Below are 22,935 nucleotides of genomic sequence, written 5' to 3'. Positions count from 1 at the left end.
ACCATTCAGACATCATCTTGTATCAGACAAATTAAGCTTCCATCTTCTCTCAAAGCCTATCATGTTATACCTAGGCTTGTGTAATAACCATTTGATCCATAAAATTACCATATGTTGATGGGTTTATTATCTCCTATAGATTTGTATTTCAACAGAAGCTTCTGTAGAGACAAACTTTCCTTTGAGGGAGTTAAGATAATATCAGAGCATCCCTGTTATCACAATGGAGAAGATGTACTAATGAGACAGAAAGACCACCCATTGGCAGCTAGGGAAATTGTCTCAGAGAAGGGAAGAAGGAAGAGAGGATTAAAACATCAAGCTCTGACCCCAGCTGGTCCAAGCCTCAAGGATAGTTCTTTAATAGCCCCTAGACATGACCAACCATAAAATATACTTTCTCTTGGACCAACAACCCCTCCTCACCAAAGGCCATTATGCTAATAAAGACTTAGAAATCACTTTTCTTCAGATTTGCTGAAGACAAAATGGAGTTGGTTGGCCCCTTCCAGAATCCTATCATCCCATTAATCAATGATAGGGATAGATCAAGCCCATACAAAACCCTATACAAGACACCCATTGGCATCCCTTTCTTGGGACGACTCCTTCTTCAGGAGCTCTGCTTTCTTTCTGTTACTCTAATAAATCCTGTTACTTTGCTCTTACCTTGTGTCCATGGATTTTACCCTTCAAATTTTGCAAGACAAAGAACCCTCCTGACATCCACACTCTGTGCTATACTAAGCGTGGTGAAGATAATTTTAACAATCCTCCATCAACACCCAGTAGATTGCTATCTAGTTTACCTGTAAAATCCAACAGAAAGTTTAAGAAGTCTTCGAGTTAATCACCTAGAAGCAAACAAATTTTAAAAGACTGCCAAGAATTATAAACTGCTATAGAAAGCTGATTTCATGTTATGAAATCTTGAACACGTATATGTATGAATCTGCTTTGTGAAAAATCTATACAGCATCAAAGATTTTCTTCACCAAATAGAGTTACAAGCAGTCCTTAAATGAACAGTTACATATCAAAAACAACCAGGTACAAGGTAATTAACATAAATGTGGGAAAGGGACATATACAAAACATTATTGGGCTCAGAGGTCCACAGCAAACATTCAAATTCAGTTTGAGGGAAATACTGCAAGACCTCACATACCACAATTGTGTGCCTAACTCAACACACAGGACTTCTGTGCATCTGCAATAAATGCCCCCATGATACTATAGAGCTGAAATTAGCCCAGGACTAAGTTGTTCTGATTGCTAAGGAACTTTTCAACTGTCTTGGATCACCTCAGGGTGCAGGATTCACCAGGATGCAGAATTTTCAGTTCTAAAATCAACACTGACCTAGTCAAACAGGGATAAGTGGTTGCCTCAAATCAAGACAATTATTTATCTTGAGCTTTGGGCTGGGAAAACAAAACATGATTACAATGTGGGGGCTAGTTTAAATAAGTTTTGAAAAAAAACCAGACAACATAAGGAAGAAAGAGGAGTCATCATTAAGATATTCTAGAGTAGTTAGAAAGATAAGATGATTAATAGTCACAGGCATATATATGTGTGTGTGTGTGCGTATAATCACTAACATATCTTTTTCATTCCTCAAAAGTGATACTGTGAAAATGTATTAGCCATGATGGAGGAAACCACAATATGAAGTAAGGAGTCAGAAGCAATTTAATGATGCAGCTGTGTTGAAACCAACATCCTAAATCAAAGGGTATTCATGTTAAAAATCATTCATTGGCTATATATTTTTGTATTTCTAGGTGTTGTTTCTCATCTTCCATGACTTTAATCCATATACAAAAGTTCCTTTAGGAAAAGAAAAAGCATTCATTTTCTAGGTGTGAAATGTAAACACAGTGAGCACTTCATCATGTTTAAACAGGTAAACGGTGAATGCACCCAGAAGCCTGTCCAGCCACAGGTAGAGTTTCACCATCCAGAACAATGGTTTTCTTGAAATTCTGAAATGGAAAATATCACAAAGAAGAGTATTTAAGTCTATAATGAAATAATATATAAACATGTGTAATGGGGAAAAATAGGCTTTGGAATGACTTGGATGTATGTTATATTTATAGCTCTATCAGTCACTTGGCAGGAGACTTGGGGCAAGTTTGTCTCTGCATCTGCAAAGTGGGGATTTAAAAGGTAAAATCCCTGGTTCTCCACAAAGTATTCAACAATAGTTCTTTTCCTTCCATCCAAAGTACATGAGAAAGATACTAAAAAAAATATTGAAAGTTTTCTGGAAATAACTTTCATAAAGGAGAAAAGTCTTTCTTTTAAAATAGCTATATTAAGGCAAAAAGTATCATATTAATTTTAAATTAAAAGCTATAAATAGCTTTGGGTTTGAAGGTGAGTGTGTTACATGATCTCTTTACACCTGTGAGGGGATCTGGAATTTTCCACTATTCATGAAATTTAGATGTTTTTCCTTGAACTTAGTCCTTAATATAAAAGTTGGTTTATTTTTCAAAGTTAAAGGGAAAATAAATGTCCCCCATTAAAATGTGGGATACCTCTTCTTTCCAGCCTCTAATCATTTTCTCATACTTATTTTCCAAAATGTGCATTAAAACCTTAGGGATATCTGAGAACTATTATAAATTCTGATTATCTCTCATCACAATACCCAGTCTTTGTCCTACACTGGGATCAGCAGGCCAAAGTCCACGGCTCCTGAGGTATTTAATGGAAAAATACAAGATTTAAGAAGATAACTTTCCTAAGATTTTTAATGAAGTTTTGTGATCAGACAAGCCTATTAAATGGGAGCACATTTAATGAGTACTTAAATAAGATTATTAACAGCCTAAATAATCAGTCCCCTTAGCCCCACACAAAAAATGTCAAATTAACAGGGTCATAATTTCCGGCAACACTGGTTACAGGTGCTCCGGTCTTTGCTGTTTTTTTATTCTTCCCCTTTAACTTGATTAAGACAGAAATAATAAGGAAATGTGAACCCTTCCTGGAACTCATCATTTAATTATTTCTTTTCAAAAATTGCCCAGGTGGAATCCAGCAGTGTCTGGCAATGTACTGAAGTAGGATCCAAGAAATACAAAATATTCCATCAATTATCAACTAAAATTAAGATGCACAACAAAGTTTTTCCCATTTGGTATTTACCCTCATGGTCTAGTTTTGTTAAAATGCAGATGCAAATATCATCCAGTTATGGAAGACAAGAATGCATCACTAAGCAGAGAAAGCATACAATTCCTCAAAGACTAAAAGCAGAGGATGTCATAGTATAAAGAACACCTACCAGACAGAACAATTGACCCTTTAGAGCAGACTGCTCCTAGTTCACAGACAGACTGAATATTAAAGGTCATAGCAAAAATCTGCTTGCGTTTCAGGGGAAATTTAATTATAAGAATAAGAAGCTACTAAGGAATGAGAAATTTGGGATTAGCAAAATTTCTTGACATGTTAATGATATTCTCCAAACAACTGCTATATTGATATGGAGGCTGCCATCAACAAACTGTGTGATTTAGTAGTTCCATTATGCTCCCAGAAGCTGAGTCAAGAGGTGATTCCAGAACGGATCTTCTGATCATTTCACTTTTCCCATAGAAACCTTCTAAAACCTTGGAAGTAAAGTCCCAACTTCTAAGTCAAGCTTTCAGAGTTTTCCATAAAGTGATCTGAACCTGCCCATGTAAGTTTTACCCTCCAACATTCTCATTCAAAGATGAGGCATGTCAGTTACAATGTCCTACTGGGGTATTTTTAAACATGTCCTGTACTTTATAAATTCAGATTGAAGGTATGTCACTGATGTTTTGAGTTTTTTTTTTTTAATTGTTGCTTTTTGTTTAAATTGCTTAAATCATGTCTTAAAAGAACTTACTTTAATTGAATTAAAATATAAAATTAAATATATGTCATTTATCATTGGGAAAAGTTAAAGGATAAAATCACACACATGAAAAGCAACGCATTGAAGAAGAAAATTGAAATTCCAAGAAACTTGTTTCAAAAGTTAAAAAAGAAAGAACCCTAAACAAAATATCTTGTGTTTTACTCCCATATCTCTAGAGTTTTTTGTTTGTTTGTTTGTGTGTGCCAGGGATTGAACCCAGGGTCTCTTAACTGGGCAACATCCTCAATCCTTGCTATTGTTTATTTTGAGACAGGGTATTGCTAAGTTGCTAAGGGCCTCACTAATTTGCTGAGGCTGACTTTCATTTTGTAATCCTCAGCCTCCCTGGTCACTGGGATTACAGGCACATACCACCATGCCCAACCCATAACATATTTTAATGGTTTTTGTGAATGAATCCTGCTCATTCTTTTCAGATCTTTTGAGTTTATAGTTCACCTTATTTATTGACACTGCTCTTGCTTTCAAAATGTGTACACAGATTGTTTCCAAATGTATTTGACAAGTGAATTTACTTGTGACTATCAAGGTCTTTCTCTCCTATGTATTTCAAAACTATTTCTGGAAATATGGTGTTAGGTGGGCAACTTGGGTTCCACTCTTGTGCAGAGAACCTTGGCAGTGGGCAGAAGTCATCATGCAGCCTTTGCTAGAGGATGCTTCTCTCCCTCCCTTCTGCATGCAGACTGGGAGAAGTAAATACAAACATTTAAAATACAGCTGAGTCTGTGACTCTATTTCCACAATATCTTCCACTTAAAAACTGAAGTAGGCTTATCCAAGGGAAAGTGTCACATTGGTCATCTTATCTTCTCATTTGTTTCAGTCTGTCCATAAAAGGAGATTTAGCAAGAACACGTGGCTAGTCTTTACCCTCAAGTAAATTATAATATGTTAGTGGGGAAAAGAGTAAATGTGCAATCCAATGTTCAATAACCACAACACACTATGTAGCTAATTTCACACTCCCTTGTTTGCTTCCATTTCTTATCTGTATAAATCTCTTCTGTACTCCTTGGATTCCAATCTTGAGAACATCATCATCATCATGACTATGTTGGGGTTGGCTAGTCAGGTTACTTATTTGATCAGTCTCACCTGGAATTTATAAATGACCGGGAACATAGAGGAATTTTTTTAAAAGTATGTCTTTGACGTTTCATAATTACTCCTAAAGAAATCATTTTTTTAAAAAAAAGATGCCATTCAGAATAAGATCCTAATAAGCCTTAGGACTACATGATAAGTAACTCTCTGGGGAATTACAGATTTATAAAACACAGTTTTCCAAGGGTGTCCCAAACCACTTCTTTTAGTCCTCTGATTCCATGTCCAACTTAAGTGGTAAACACTCTTTCCTTCAGGTCGCTTCCTCTCTCAAAACCACCACTGACGCAGACATCAGCTGGAAGAGAGACCTCTGAGGATCATGCAGCAAGCATCATACGTAATTTGGCAGCCTCTAGTAAACTCCAAGGAGAGTAAATCAAATATCGGTGACCGATTGTGAAGCCGAATTGCTTCCTCTTTCCCAGTTTCTCACAAAACTGTTTGAATTCAGCTTCCCTTCTCCCTAACAGCAGCCAATTCTGACGGAAGTCTGTTCTCTTGAACTTGTTCTATTTAGGAGAAATTGCTTATATTGTTTTCCCAAGCCTATTAATAACTTAGAAAAAAAGTTATACATGCCGAATTTTAAACAACATTACAAATATTTTCCTGTAGTTATTTTTGCTGTATTTTCGTATGGTCTGAATTATATTTCTACTTCTAGAATATGAATTCAATACTAAATTCACAAAGGGTAGAATCATAGAAAATATACACAGGATATATTTCCTACTGTTATACAGTTGGAGTTTTTACAACTTCTTTGTGTGTTTTTTCACTGAATTTGACCCTTAGGGCTTACAAAAAAGGGAAACATAAAAAGTAGTATTGAATTAATATTTTTATAGAAATTTAAATATTGTAGTAGTTAGTTATATTGATATATACTTTTGTGGGTCTTTAATATATAGTAGGTTGTATCTGAAGTAACACTGAAAAATACACTAATTAACTTTTGCCTGTTTTTTCACTTGAATTAATAACAAAACGTTCATTGGAATTGTTGTGGGGAATTATTTTTTAAAATATGCAATAGCTTTTTATCTCAATGAATAATGAATTTATATGAGGCATTACCTGAATGTATCAACAAAAGACTAACAAACAATTTATATGAGGCATTACCTGAATGTATCAATAAAAGACCAAAAAACTCTATAATACCTGACAGAACAGAAATTATCTTATTTTTCCATAAGCAATAACATAGGACTGAATACTTTGGTCTTTTCAGATTAGTCCAGTTAATACATTCATAATAAAAATGCTTGTAAGACACACACAAAAATGTGTATGTGGACCCCAAATTTTTATCCTAGAAACATCTATGAGAAATTCTTATTTCCTGTTATCTTCCCCAACTCAGGTCTGCTCAGGTTTGGAGACCATTTTTCAACTCCTCCAAGTCTGCATTAGAAACAGCTCTCTTCCCTCATCAACTAGCCCTACCCAGCTGAACCATCCCTGAATCCTTGCAAACTAAATAGAAAATAATCCAAGTTAGAACACTCCTTCGACATTGTGAATCCTACCAGACACAGCCCATTCCTCAACCTTTACTAATGTCTGTATTTTAATTATATATAGATTCTACCTGATGAAGATGTCTCATCTTTCAAGACAGCTTAAGCATTCTCATCTTTACACAGGCATTAACAGTTAAATGAATTTACAGATTCTCCTGACCAAACCCCTCATCTTGCATGGAATTAATAAGTCCTTTATTATTATTATTCACACTGTATACTGACAGAATCCCATGTGCATGTACTGCTCTATTGTGTTCTGTTTATTTGCTATGGCCTTCCTTATAGACTATCCATTGCTTGAGTATCTCAACTGTGTCTTATGTTTTTCTATCTATAATTCCTAGCTTAGAGCATGATATACCACATAGGAGGCTAACTAAGTGGAGAACAAGAACAATGAATTACTACTGTATACAAAAGACAGATTTAAATTGTGCTTCCACAAAAATTTCACAAAAGGTCCTCTTCTTTTTGTTATCTAGAGAACAAATAGGTTTTTCTGCTCTGATTAAAACTCACACAGGAGTTAGGAAATACAGTTGCTTGCCTTCATCTGACTTCTATATACTCACACAAGTCTTAAATAACCCTGACAAAGGTTTTCAAAAGCGCTATTCCTAACCTTAGAGTAGAAGATTCCTCAAGTGTGGATTGTATGTATGAAAAGAGTACATTTTTAATGGGGTCTGTGAGTATCTAGTGACTTAACATTATGGTAACAACCTGAACTAAAACACTGACAATCCAGCTTCTCTAGTTCCAGGGGTTAATTAATCTCTTAGACTCCTGCAACCCTTGCACCTCTGTGGAGTGAAGAAATATATTAGCAGTGCCTACACAGCTGAATTATGTAACTGTTAATGCCTATGCTACTCTTCTAAAAACAAGTATGCGTTGAATACATCTCCAGACAGATTCAAAGTATTCAACTTTGAATTAACCAACTTTGAATTATTCAACTTTGAATTAACCAACACTTCCAGGTTTGATATAAAGATTTCCAAGGTACAAAATTATACTCATTAAATGCAAAGATCTAAATTATTAAAAACATATTTGGGAGAGTAATGGAGATTTGTAATTGTTACATTTCATTAACCCAGTTGTTTTCAAAATCTGTGGCATTATAATGAGTGCTTTCAGATACTCAAAGGCTAAGAGGCTTTTGCAGTGTGGTATAAGATACAAAAAACTCAGAAGCTCACAATTATACACATGACCTAAACATGACAGGGTTGCTCATTATGTCTAGACATACTGCAGTATGTTGGGGAACTTTTGTCTCAGCCCCAATTTCGACAAACTACCAGTATAACAACCTTGTCCAATTATAATGTCCTATATTAATTACTTTGGCATGATAAACATTCATGAGTTAATTATTTATTAGAATTAGCTATTACAATTAATATCTCTCAAGAATGTCTACACCTGTTCTTAATACAAAATCTTATTTCAGTGTAATATAGGAAAATCTTAAGAAAAACTTTTCTGTATACCCCAATGGTTCTTCTCTCATCTCTAATCTTTCTTATCAATAAGAAATTACTGAAGCCCTCTGGCATGGTAGTAAATACCAGTAATTTTATTGACTTTGGAGGCTCAAGGTGTGGGGGTTGTAAGTTTGAGGCCAGCTTTTGCAACTTAGTGAGCCCTGTCTTAAAACAAAAAAGAAAAAAAGGCTGGGAGTATAGTTCAGTGGTAGAATGGCTCTGGAGTGGAAAAAGAGAGAAAGAAAAAGGAAGGAAGGAAGGAAAGAGGGAAGGAAGGAAAGAAGGAAGGAAGGAAGGAAGGAAGGAAGGAAGGAAGGAAGGAAGGAAGGAAGGAAGGAAGGAAGAAAGGAATAAATGACTAAAGTTGCTTCAGCTCAATCTTTAAACACACTCTATGTCCTCAACCCTCAGAAACCTTACCATATGCTATCCTGTTCACCTGGAGAAGCATGTACCTAGACCAATAAGGCGCGTTTGCAGAAGTCTTCCTCTGTCCTCCATCTCACCTCTCCCCACCCCATCACCTATGTCCTGGCCACCTGCTCCCATAGGCTTCTGGAGCAGGAAGAGATATACAATAGAGGCTATGGAACAAGTAAGGGTTTTCTGGAAGTTCCCACTCAGAATGTTTTCTTTAATTTTTTTTTCTATTTTTAGTTGTAGATGGACACAATACCTTTATTTTATTTAATTATTTTTATGTGGTGCTGAGGATCAAACCCAGTGCCTCACAATGCTAGGCAAGTGCTCCACCACTGAGCTACAACCCCAGCCCTCAGAATGTGTTTTAACATGAACAAAAGTTACAGAATACAATTAAGATCCACAATACCCAGAAAGATAAGGAGATAAATGGGCTTTGACTTGGGATCTTAACTTCCTTTTGCAACTATTATTTTCTGGATAAATCTAATTCTGAATTGAACACATATAAATTAGAGATTTGTAATAAAATTTTTGTTTATAAGTGGTAGATCACAACAACAGTACATTTAAAGATATGAATAAGTCTTTTTTTCACATTAGAGAAAAGTGAAACTTGAAGTTATATTTGGTATTTTGTTTTCAAGATGCTAACATTTGTCAAAATTCAAGTTACTACAACAATAAAAGTCCCATCAAAGATTTATTTCTATTTATTTATTTATTTATCTTTGGAAATATAAGGAAGTTAAAATTATATTTAATAGAAGAAACTATATTTTGTTTGACCATTTGCAATTATTATTATATTTTATATTTAGTAATATTTTAAAGAATATAAATTTGTTAAATCAGAATAAATAATCTCTTCTTAAAAATCTCAGTTTTGTTTGCTTTTTTAAGGAACTGAGAATATAGGAAATGCTTATTTTCATGAGAAAATTATAATAGGTTAGTTTCAGATTGCTGAAGAATGTTCTTGAGGAACAAGCCTATAATTTTCTTTAACCTCATTGTTTTTTCTCATTTATTTAACCAGTTTTATTGAAAATCTAGTATGTGCCAAAAAAACTTTTTATGAGTACTAAAAGCAGCAATAAAAAAAGACAGCCAACCCTTGATCCAGTGGAGTTGATATTCTACGAGATGGGAAGTAGGGAGGGAGAAAGTACATAAAACACAATAAAGAATCAAGAAATTTCATATTCTGGTAGATAACATGGAAAAAAATCACAGTGCTATGACACTGTGGAGTGTGGGATACCCAGGAGATTTGCTTAGAGGTGGTAATGAGCTGAGGGTAAATGAAGAAGAGCGTATGAATGAAAATGCTCATAAGCAAAACACAGGGATGGGGTTTTCCAGGCTTAGGTATTAAGAGGAGCACAGAGCCTAGGGGAGTTAGCTTGGTGACTAATGCTCTCTGAATGGCGGAGGTGGTGGAAGATGAGATCAGAGACTGGACAGGGATTGACCCTGAGTCAATGGAGGTCAGAGATCATCTGTTGTGTGCAACAGGAAATCACTGAAGGGTATTGGGTGAGAGAATAATTTGAGTGGATTTCATCTTTAAAAGTACTATACCTGCTGTTGAGAATATGGATTATAAAGAAAAGACTTAGAATAAAATTATAGCAAGTTGTTTAGATGTTCTTCTAGATAGGTGGTTTAGATGAGCTTGGTAACAATGAAGACTGAAAGAAGGGCTAAAATTGAGATACGCTATGGAAGGAGCAAAAAAAAAATGCATTTAATTCTCAAATTTCCTTTTTCATTTTTTTTAAAGGAAATCCATACCTACGAAAAAAGTTTTATCTTTTGTGAAACTGAGAAATTTGTATTCAGAGGTTGACTTTCATTCCACTTTGACTTCTATATTCTAGAAGGGGTGAGAGAACACTTGAGAGGACAAGAACACTTGCTTGGAGCTGAGCCCTGATAAAGCTGTGGACCTTCTCGGTTAAACCCCATGAAATCACTTGCACAAGCCATATTCTAAAGATGAAATCTGGCCACAAAACCCTCTTGGTTGTTGATATGTCACATGTAAATGTTTCAGTTTGGCAACCACATTCACCATTGCAATGCAAACACAGTGCCTGAAACCAAGTTCTTCCCCTTTGCTGGCAGAACAGAGAGTCTATGTTCTGGGAGTTGATTTGCTCAGGGGCTCAGCCAAAATTACAGCCTATAGGAAGGGCTGTTTCATTCTTACTATCATTGTTGTTTTGATCTTCGACATTTTGGCATAGTATATGATATACAAAGGAATGGTCTCTTCCCTCAGGAACTAAAAGGAGATTAGGCAGACAGACAACTAAATGGAAGATCTTCCTTTGGTGGAGCAAGCAGTTAGAGCTCAAAGGGTTCAATCATTGAAAAGCTAAAGAAAGCAAGATCTTGGAGAGTTAAAAAGGAGGTTGAAGAAAGACCTACTGACAGGATTAATATAGTTTTAGAGTAAAAGTTAAAACTGTTTGCAAGAGGATTCTGCTATTATGCTCCACTGAGGTGGAGGGGGAAAGTACCAGGGAGGACTCTGGTCTCCTCTGCAGATGGGTAGCAAGACTCTGGGTCTTGACTTTGGAGTTGACAGATGTTCTTGATGTGGATCCTGGGGAAAATAACATAATCTTATAGGGTCTCAAGTTTCTCATATGCTATTTAAAAGTGAAAAAAAAAAAAAACAATAATACTGACTACCTCATAGGATGCTGAAAAATTCCATGGAATTGTGTGCATCATAATCCTTAGTTCTGCTTCATTAAATATTTATCTCTGTATTTTAAAAATATGTATCTAGTTCAAATTTAAATGTATACATACACATATACAAAAAAATCACTTCACATATTAATATACGTGTATTTTTAAAGTAGACACGCGCGTGTGTGTGTGTGTGTGTGTGTGTGTCCCCAATTTTTAAAGTCCTAACAATAAGGATATAAACAGAAAAATATTCTGGGGAAAAATCACTTCATTTGGAAAAAAATATAAACAAAGCAAAATTACTAGTAATGTCTACTTTAGATAATGAAAACCAACAGAAAAGCCTTTGTGGGAGTATACAGTGAGAAGTATGGGAACCAGTTTGGCAGAACCAACTAGTGAAAAATCATCACCTCCCTTGCAGTTGATTTAAGAAAACCTCAATAATAGAAATGCCTCCTGAGGGCTCTCAGTATCTGACTCAATGCAGAGTCCCAAGGGTCTGTGTGGGTTGTGTGGCAGCAGTAAGCACCCTTGCCCTCCTCCTTTCTGGAGCCTTGTATTTCATGCTCTCTGAACATGACCTAGTATCTATCTTCATAAAAACTTTGCAAGAGAGTAATTCTCATTATTTTGCCAAAATTTTTAAAACTGAGGGATATTACCCATTTGTCCTTCTAATTTCAAAACTGGGACTCTCCCATATTTATTTAAAGTTCTTTAGAGCTATCATTAAATATTCATAAAAACATTTTTTTTCTCATACACTGATTTTCCCTAGCTAAAGACATCAAAAGAAATCTTTTAAAAGTCAAGGATACTTTATGTTTCTGAGGCTGTAATAGAAGATTCCAAACTGGTATTTTCTGGTAAAGTCTGGATTTGCCTCACAAATTTTCCTAGTAACAAAAGCCATGTTGCAAACATGATAATGTCACTGTAGCCTCATTCAGAGTATTACTCACTCTTTCTGTTGCTTTGCTACTTCAGCACTTGGGAAAGTTTGAATTTCCCAGTAGTGTGACCATGATACTATTTTTGTATCTTCAGTGTCCACTTACTTTCAACTTAGCTAGAACAGTCTTTTTGAGTTGAATTTTCAAATCTTGCTGAGAAAAAAGAACCAGGTTTTATTATTTAGAAACTTTAGAAAAACAAGTTTGATATACAAAGGAAAATGCACACACAAATAGGAAAACAATAAAGATAAAATATACTTTTTCCTGGAATTAAATACTTTGATCAATATTAAAATTTTACTCCATTTTGAATAGGAACATCATCTTAATCAGCTAAAGCAACTTGTGCATTATATTAATGGTTCTGTTTGCAGAAGCAATTATAAAGTTATTTGATCATTGCTAATTACATTTTTTCATGATTGATTGTAAGTTCACATGAAGTTCAATAACAATACCAAAAATGTAAAGAAATCCAGAAATTAGGATTCAAGAATTGGGTGGGGGGGGGGGAATAAAACTACAGCTCTGTTTTATTCTATGTATAAGGTCATTCGGTTAGGTACCCTAATGAACAGTTACTTAAAGATAAAAACTTACAGCACAATCAAACCACACAAATGAAAACATGCCCCAAAGAAATTTTCTAATTCCTATAATGCTTTTGTGGGACTTCCATAGGAAGTTCATCTTCAAGAAAAGAAAATATCAGTGAGGATGGAGGAGACCTACTCTTTGGTGGTGGACCCAGGGCCAGCATCCCTCTGATAAGAGGTCCATGATCAAAGTCACCAGAGCCACTCCCTCTTCCTGTCCCCTGATTACGGCCTTCTTTCATAGCAAGACTTCTCCCTGGTGTGGTCTAGAAGCCTCTTCCACTTCTTCCCTACCCATTTACTCTTGAAACTTCTCTAGTTCCCATCATCTCTCTCCAAGGTTTCCAAAGACTTTGTTCTTGTTGAATTTGAGGATCAATTTCCCACTGAAGATCAATTCTTTCATTTGAAATCTTTTTCCTTCCTCAACTTAAAAAGCCTTGTATTTTAATTCTCTCCAGATGATCCTTCTCATTCTAATATGTTGTTTAAATATATGTGCTTAGGATCAGAGAGATTTGAATTAAAATTCTTCTTCCCTTTATATTCTACCTGAGAGAGTTTAAGGCAGGTAACACAAATCTTAGTCTCATTTTTTTCATATGTAAAATAGGGATGATAATTGTACCTACCTTGTCTGGAATAAACAAGGCAATACATGTAATTCACTTGGAATGGTACCATAAAGACAATTTCTTCAAGATATGAACTGTGTGTTCTATAATCACAGGTTGTCTACACAACCTGTCTCAGAGAACCTCATCTACAGTGCCACTTAGATGTAGACAACATATAAGTCACTAGCTTGAATGTGCTATGGAAATTCTAAATCTCTGATGCCCAGAATTGCACGTGTCCCTCGCTAGCTATTAAACTCTTTAGACTTTCCTATTCAAATCAAATAAAATCACTCTTTCACAGCCACCTTTAAATTTTCTACCTCCTTTGATGATTGGTTAAATTTCATTAATTTCTCATTCATAAGGTAGCATAACATAATGGTTAAAAGCAAGAACTGGAGGCTGGCCACTGTGTTCAAATACCTGTTCTGTTACTTACTACTATATAGCTCAGGGCAAGTAATTAAACTCTTTATGACACAATTTCCTCATCTGTAAAGTAGGAATATTATTAGTACCATCCTCATAATATCTACCTCATATAATATTTAGTAAGTAATATATTAATATTTATTAAATAAGATAAAATTTGCAATGAGGTCTTTTTATGGATTTAAAGAGAGGAGTCAAAAACTGCAAAACTTCCCACAGGCAAAATATGATGTTTTTACTAGTTATTTTTTTATTTTTTTACTTTATTTGATCTCATTGCATTACCATTGTTTTAGCTCACAACCCATCATAATGAGATGACAGTGAATGTTACCCACCCTGCCTTTCTAAGCTGATTTCCCTAATTCCGGCCTCTCATCTGGTTTAATCCTTTTATTCTTCAAGTTTCTCCCTGCCAAATTAATCCTTAAAAACACTTCTTTTATGTTGTGATTTTAAGGACCAGCTGCATGGGAACTCTGGAACTTCTCATGGTTCTCAGACAACGTAGAAACCCCTTACCTGCAGCAAGACATCTGCTTCTCAGTGGCATCTGCAAGCCTTATCCAAATGAAGCTTGCCAAGCTCACTGTAACCTCACTGCATCTTTTCTTGTTTCCCTGTATAAAATTTGCTATATTTTATCTTCAAATTTTATGCATCCTTCCACAACTATTTCTCTGTAAGGCCTATTCAAGCTGAGGCCCTTTATCCTCAATCTATGCAATACTATACAGTACACTGCAGAAGAAACAATCTTTTTCTCAGTATGCATATATCTGGTTCTTACCTGGAGGTCATGGGATTGTTATTTACATGTTTCATATCTCTTCTGGTATTTCCTATTGCACACTTAATATCATGCATATGGTAGATGAGAAATGGTCAAGTTATGGATGAATGATGACCCCTAGGATAAGAATTTGTTCAATTTCTTTTTCTTTTAATTTTATTACTGGATCATAGAATGGTTAGTGGTAATATTTGTGCCATATAGATGAGAATACTTAAATTGAGAGTCAAATATCATAATAAATAAAACTTAAATGTATATTTCTCTCTATATATATTATTTAATTTTTTTAATACTGGGAATTGAACCCAGGAGCCCTTTACCATTGAGCTGTACCCAGCACTCTTTATTTTTTAAATTTGAGATGGTCTTGCTAAGTTGCCAAGGCTGCCCTTGAACTTGTGATCCTCCTACCTCGGCCTTCTGAGTCACTGGAATTACAGGCATGTTTAAATCTATATTTCTATTTATATACAGAATGCTTTTTAGTCATATTCAACAAACTAATCTCTACAAAAGATTTGGTTAGGTATCTTGGAAATATTTTGTATGAATAAAAGGCTTACATAATCATTACTATTAAAGTGATACTCCTAAACTTTATAGGAAAGAAAGAACTTGGGAAAAGGACATTTCTTTTGGCAGGTAAACTACCTAGCTTTTTCCTAGTGGTTCACTTTATGTCCAAAATAATACTGGTAAGTTCCATAAAGTTCCATGAGAATGTTGATGAATTCCATAAAGTGTGAAATGCTATAAGAAAGACCAAAGTAAAAGCCTCATCTGTCCTCTGAACTGTATATTAGTTTGCTTATTCAAGTACCTGAACATCAGAAGAAAGCAGCCCCAAGAGTATCAAAGATATGAACTTGTAGAAGGTGTAGGATAGTGATCATGAGAGGATGGGAAGGGAAGAGGGGAAGGGGGATAAGAAGAGGTAGGGTAACAGGTCCCATAATGCAATTATATGGGCAGGAGTAGCTCTAGTGTATTACAACACAGTAGGGTAACTATAATAACCATAGTTACCCTACTATGCTATAATATGGTTACTCTATGGTTATTTTATTACATGTTTCAAAATAACTAGAAGAGAAGAAATGGAAATGCTAGTTACCTGATCACTATACATATTGTATTCACACTGAATTATCACACTGTACCCAATAATTACATATAAATATTATGTATTGATCAAAACATTTTAAAAAGGGAAAAAAACAAAAGAGAGTATCAAAACACAGCAAAAAAGGGAAATATAAATATTTGCAAGTAGATTTAATGACTTTTTGACATTTTAAATGAGAATAAAACATTAATGGACTTTTTTGAATAAAAATTTACAGTAAGGAAAAGAGGTTGAGAGTTTTGGGGTTTAGTAAGAATAACAACAGCAGTAATAAAAACAACCAGATGTATTCATAGGTCATAAGAGAACTAATTTAATCTCTTAAAAAGCAGCATCTGGAAACTCACTCACACTTACTCATTCAATATCTGAATTTTAACTGAATGCCTACATTGAAGTATCCTGGGAACAAATTTTTACCCCTCAAACATCAGATAGAGCTCTAATCTCTAGATACAAGGAACCCAAAAAGTTAAACAACAAAAAAACAAATAACCCAATCAACAAATGGGCCCAGGACCTGAACAGACACTTCTCAGAAGAGGACATACAATCAATCAACAAATACATGAAAAAATGCTCACCATCTCTAGCAATCAGAGAAATGCAAATTAAAACTACTCTAAGATACCATCTCACTCCAATAAGAATGGCAGCCATTATGAAGTCAAACAACAATAAGTGCTGGCGAGGATGCAGGGGAAAAGGTACACTCATACATTGCTGGTGGGACTGCAAATTGGTGCAGCCAATTTGGAAAGCAGTATGGAGATTCCTTGGAAAGCTGGGAATGGAACCACCATTTGACCCAGCTATTCCCCTTCTCGGACTATACCCAAAAGACCTAAAAAGAGAATACTACAAGGACACAGCCATATCAATGTTTATAGCAAGCACAATTCACAATAGCTAATCTGTGGAACCAACCTAGATGCCCTTCAATAGATGAATGGATAAAAAAATGTGGCATTTATACACAATGGAATATTACTCAGCACTAAAAACAACAAGATAATGGCATTTGCAAGGAAATGGATGGCATTAGAGCAGATTATGCTAAGTGAATTTAGCCAATCCCTATAAAACAAATGCCGAATGTCTTCTCTGATATAAGGGGGGGGGGATGACTCAAATTGGGATAGGGAGGAAAAGCATGATAAGAAGATTACCACTAAATAGGGAAGAGAGGTGGGAGGGGAAAAGAGGGAGAAGGGGATTTGCACGGAAGATGGAAGGAGACCCTCTTGCATTATACAGTGGAGGAGGTAGAGAGAGAGGAGGGAGGGAGGGAGAGGTGGGGAGGGGGAGGGTGGAGGGATGNACTCCTTGAAGGGGAGGGGAGGGGAAGGGGGCTTAGGAAGGGCAGCAGAATAAAATAGACATTATTATTTCTGTATGTATATACGTGACTGTATGATCAATGTGATTCTGCAACCTGTAGAATCAGAAAAATGAGAAATTATACCCCATTTGATTCAAAATGTATGAATTGTCAAGATCGTTGTACTGTCATGTGTAGCTAATAAAGAAAAAAAAAGACACACACAAAAGAATAAAAAAAAAAAGAAAAGAAAATACTTCCTTGATCCATTTATATCTGCACTAACATACAGATATTTTCTATTGAATAATGAATTTGCTTCCCTGGTTCCCATCTTCAAAGAGAAGATCTAATGTTGATACTAGTACTTAAGCTCTTAATTACTTTTCTTTTTCAGAGGCAAAAGTAGAAATAACAAAGGATAGTGTGGTTAATAATTAAGTAACCAAAACTTTTAACGAAGGACAAATCTCTTCTGACTAAAGAACATTATATAGTCTTTCCTGTTGCTCTACTTCAATTGATAAAAATAAGCTAGTCAGATACTTGTTTTCAGGCCCTAAGCACACAATGCTTTTTGTTAAATATTTTTAAAATTGTCAATAGACCTTTATTTTATCCATTAATTTATTTATTTGTGGTACTGAGAATTGAACCCAGTGTCTCACACCTGCTAGCCAAGCACTCTACCCCTGAGCCACAACTCCAACCCCACACAATGGCTTTTTTGAGTTATCAATGTCAACAAAAGAGCGTAAGCTGCTTGGGAAGAAACCAAGTCCCTGGCATCCAGAAGGAGCTGGCATATGGGAGGTCACACAGGGCTTCTGGCTTCAGTCAGTGATTCTCAAAGATTCCCAGGTGCTAGATTCCCAAAGCTAGAATGACATAGCTCCCGATTAAAGGAGAATCTTCTAGCAGGGGTGTCTGAGCAGGATCTTTCCTGAAACACAGGCCATTACAAAACAACATCCCCAAATGTTGCAGAATGAGAAACTAGACAAAGGAAAAATTGAAAGCTTAAGTTTTGTTAAATTCCAGAGGATAGTCCTATGAATCTTTTTTTAAAATATTTTTTTAGATGTTAATGAACCTTTATTTTATTCATTTATTTATATGTGGAGCTGAGAGAATCAAACCCAGTGCTTCACACATGCTAGGCAAGTGCTCTACCACTGAGCCACAACTCCAGCCAGTCCTATGAATCTTAGAGCAGTTCTCTTCCTTTTTGAGGAGAGGGTCTTTGTGTCTGAAGTTCTTGCATACCTATTGCTGCCAAAAAATTAAAATTATTTCAAATTGTCAAACATTCACAGTGACATCTAAGTTCAGACACTGTACAGGCTTGTCAGTAAATGTAATAATATTTACTTACATAAGTTTTTTTGCTAGACAAATTTAGTAATCAGTTTCAGAAAATGTGCTTAAGCCAAACAGAGAGAGAAAAACAAACATTCCCCACTTTTAAGTATTATTAATCAAAGTAAATATAGTTCTATCTTATCATCATGTTTTTTATGAGGAAATTTCATTTCTTTTTTTAGATTTGGAGAATTGCTTTTCCTGATAGAACCCCCAGAACTGAGAACCCTGATCTGCAAACTTGTCCTTTGCCCTAGTTGTTTACCAGCCTTATCAGGGGACACATGGGTTGGCATGTGATTCTAAGACAAAAAACCCCAAAGATATAATTAGATGTTTTCCCCAGAAATATCACCCAATGCCATGGAAGTTTGTTTGATATTGTTCACATCATACTTGGAAGTAAATTGTCCCACAATTTTTTGCTATTTGACAATTTTCCTTTAGAAAGAAAACAAATTTCCTTTAGAAAAACATGACTTGGCATTGAAAAAAAGTACCTATTTTTGATAAACTAATGGTAATATATTCCTAATTTCACAAGTTCTAATGGTGTCATTCTCCAATAAACACATTTTTCTGTATCAATAGCATACTTCTTAATGAGTATCACATCATAAATAAAATGATGAAAATAATTTTATTCCTTTGAATTAAAATACGGATGGTAAGTGGTATCAAGGTATATAAAAATCAATATTGTACAAGCTTTCTTACGTTACTGCATTGATTAATGCATCTAGTTCACTTCTGAATCAAGGGGACAAAATGACAGGAAGGAAACCATAAATGTGTTTGCTATGCAGCAGATAAACATCCTTCAGCCCCGCCAAAGTAATATTATGAGAGTACTCTTGAGTTTATACTGAACCCCAGTGCTGCCAGTTTTTGATAAAGTCAAAAACTGATCAGATTTGCAGAAAATAAAACAAACACAAAAACAAAACAAAAACTTCTACTGCCACCTGCTGGTGTTTTCTAGTCAATGATACTCAAAGGTGTTAGAATGACAAACTTGAGTTAAGCATTATCTTTTGATTTTTAAAACAAGCATAATCTTTGAATTATTACCTACTCTTCTCCAGGTATAGATGAACATACAATACATATAGTTAATAATGTATATAATATTCTATAAAATTCTAGAAGTGTAGAGCCAGACCTAAGCATATTTTTCTGCCTGTTTCATGGACAGACCGTACCACATTGTTCTAAAAGGAAAACAAGTATGACCACATTTACATTCTTTCCTTTCTCACAAAACCCATTCTGCTTATTCCTATGTCAGCAATAAATATTTGAAGCCAAATGATCTTGGCAGACCTGTCCACAGGGTATAGGTGCAACTCTGACACTTGAAGTCAGCTTCATAAGATTTTTACCAAGAACCACAGACCAAGTCTGTATTTTTGAATACTTCTCTACAGTAAATTTAAACTCTAAGGCTATTGACATAACTCTGATGTAGGGTCCCAAATGAGAGTTCTAAGGCTGAAACTATACATCCCTGTTGGAAAGATACTATAACTGGAGTTGTGAACAACTTTAACATTAGAAAGAGTTGAGCCTATATTCCTGCAATCAACTTCATTTCTTATTTTGGAGGATCTAAGATTTTTTTTAAAAAGCCTTAGATAAAAAAATTTTAAGGGAGATAATTATTCTTTTTAACTTTGAGGGTATTTTTAAAAATCAGAGGAGATAAGTAAAGCATGCTAAGAAAACAATACTTTCTATCAATCACATACCAATATTTCCCAGAAACAAAATAGGAAAGTTATTTTTTAATTATTTAATAACACTAGTCATACATTATATGATTTTTTTCATGTCACATTGCTTTGTCTATTCTAAAAATATGCTCAAAATCTGCATTCAACTAATTATTTTCTCTAAAATCAGTTCTAAGTACAATGTGAATTGGAAGGCAATGCCTCAACACATAAACTCTGGTCTTTCACATCCCTAAACATGAGCAAATTTGTCTGCTAGAACACCGAAGAATTTTCTATAATACTGCAGTGCTATAATTAAATCTTGTACAAATTCTGCTGCCAAAACATCACCAAAATGGGTGGTGAATACAGGCCAAGTAAACTCTAATTATGGAAGGCGGGTTTTCTAAGATCCTGCATCCAAGAAGGAAGGCAAGATCAGACAGCTAAGACAGGCTACTGAGGTAATATAAATAGCCTTGTCAGATTCAATAAAAGCCCCCTAGCTGCTATCTTCTGTAGTTCACAGGTATGTTAAAAAACACAATCTGGGACCCTGTACTTGGAATCTAGCACTTGATTGTTCTCTGAAATATGAAGTTATGAAACTAATAGGTCATTGGATCCAAAAAGGCAACAGAATGCCAACGTACCAGATAACTTTCCATTTCAAATTTCAGGCTCTGTTCAGAGTTCAGTAAAGTACACTTTAGCATTCTAAAAACCAGTAAGCAAATTGTCAGTAAATAGTACAACACATTTCCCTAAACTGGACGCCTTGTGTATAACCAGCACCCAGTCAAAAAGCAGAGCCTTGTCTGTCTTCTAGAAGTGTCCTCCATCCAGACAAGGAGAGTTCCTAATTTTATAAAATAGTATTGATATATAAATAAATATACTATTGAATAGTTCTCTCAGTAAGAATGTTACATAGCATATTCTTACCTGCTAGATTCATACAAATGATTATGTTTATTTCCCTTTGTCTGTATAAATGTCTATGCCTTTCTTTCCCCTTACCAGTGTGAATGAGTTGGTTACTCATTTGAGTCTAATTCAAATATCATCTCCTGTGTGGATGTCTTGACCTTCACAGAATGGATTAAGTCCTTATCCATGATATTCACAGAGTAGTTTGCAAATAGCTGTGTTCCCACATCACACTGAATTATAGTTATTTACATGTACATATACTTCCGAGACTGTAACTCAAGGATAGAAAAGGAATTTAATTTCATCTTTTGATCTGCCTTCTCTGTCTTCAACTGTGCTTTCAATCTGATGCTTTAAATTGCACAACAATGAATAATTTGAGAAATGGAACAATTTTTCAAATGAGTTTGTTTTTTCAAACTGTATTCTCTTAGGTCAAATGAAATAATATTTATTTATGCAGATGTTTTAAAGTGTGTATCATCTTGTTTATTCTTTTATGGTGCTGGGGATTAAAGCTAGAACCGTGTACATGGCAAGCATGGTCTACTGCTGAGTTATACCCCTAGTCCCAGTACATATCATCTTAACACTCTCTAGGTGAAGAATTTATAACAGAGTTATGTTTTATTCCACCAGATTAAACAACATATGTTCATATTAACATATATAAGTTACCAATATACTGACTGAGACTGACAATAGGATGTTTGTCATTTTTCTTGTAGGTGACATCAAGATACTTCTCCTTGAGGGAAATTCACAAAATATACATTCTAGGCCTGATATTCTCATTTCCTTATATTGCTCTCCTTCCTCATCCTCTTCTACTGCAAAACTAAACGAGCTTATTTCAACTCAGTCGAGATTCACTGTATTTAGTCACTCCAAGGATTACAGAAGAAACATACACCTCATATAAATCAGACATCCCAGAGCTCTCCTACCTGTGTACCTAAGCTGGCTGCCATCATGTGAGTCAGAAGTTTAGCTGCAAACATGGAGTACCTGGCACAGAAGATGTGGGAAAGAACCGCCAAGCAAAGACCTGAGGAAACAAAAGAGGCCATGTGTGGTTTTGTAATCCATGAAGAGGCAAACAGTATCACAGTGGAAATCTTTGGGACAGTTAAGCACATAGGCCTATCATCTGACTATGGCTCATAGCAAAACACATCACCCCTGGGAAAAAATACATTTTACCTGATGTACAAATTCTTTGTACATATCAATTAAGCCCAAAGAATGACTTTAATTTTCAAATATCTACATGTTTGCATCCCTGATGAAATAATGAATTAAGCATATTAATTTTAATAAGGATTTAGTTTTCTATGTGTAAATTCATCAAGTTTTACTGTTTAAGAAAAAGTAATCAAATTCCAATCTTTTTTCTAAGAATGGGTGGCTTGGCTAAATAGAGATATTTAGAGAGGTGATTTTCAGGCATAAAATTGTGAAGGATACTACCAAACCTCAGATTTGGCAATTACCCTCCACCTTTTTTTTTTTTTTAATCTACTAGAAACAGTTATATAATTGCACCAGAGGTAATTATGAACTTTAAAGTCAACTTTACACTATTGCATGCCAAAACCAGGGGGAAAAAAATGTGTTCTATCCCCAGGATGAACTTTACCTTAGACATTTAAATTTCTAAGTGGTATGAAGAAAATTATTCTTATTATCTCTAAGTCTACTTGAATTCACCTATTTATACTATTTCAAGAGGATGATTAGAACTTCAGCACTAATCCACAATCTTTGCAATTCTCATATTTTTTTTTTCCTTTTTCATTGGGGTCGCTATGACGGCTCCTCTGACCTTAAGGGTCCACAGGAAAAGAGAGAGAGAGAGAGAGAGAGAGAGAGAGAGAGAGAGAGAG

General features: G+C 35.1%; 1 protein-coding gene across 2 annotated transcripts in view; it reads right to left on the bottom strand.

The window, feature by feature from the left end:
- The window catches only part of Adgrv1 (adhesion G protein-coupled receptor V1), a 548,667-nt gene that overhangs the window by 266,637 nt on the left and 259,095 nt on the right, over positions 1–22,935 (bottom strand). For both annotated transcript variants that reach the window (XM_048811397.1, XM_048811398.1), the window contains one exon: positions 21,997–22,097. In XM_048811397.1, coding sequence (XP_048667354.1) covers positions 21,997–22,097 — 101 coding nt within the window. The remainder of the gene's footprint in view (positions 1–21,996; positions 22,098–22,935) is intronic.

The sequence above is a fragment of the Marmota marmota genome, unplaced genomic scaffold, assembly GCF_001458135.2.
Source record: "Marmota marmota marmota unplaced genomic scaffold, marMar, whole genome shotgun sequence".
Classification (NCBI taxonomy): Eukaryota; Metazoa; Chordata; class Mammalia; order Rodentia; family Sciuridae; genus Marmota; species Marmota marmota.
The sequence above is the reverse complement of the archived record's forward strand: the minus strand, read 5'-3'. Positions and strand labels throughout refer to the sequence as shown.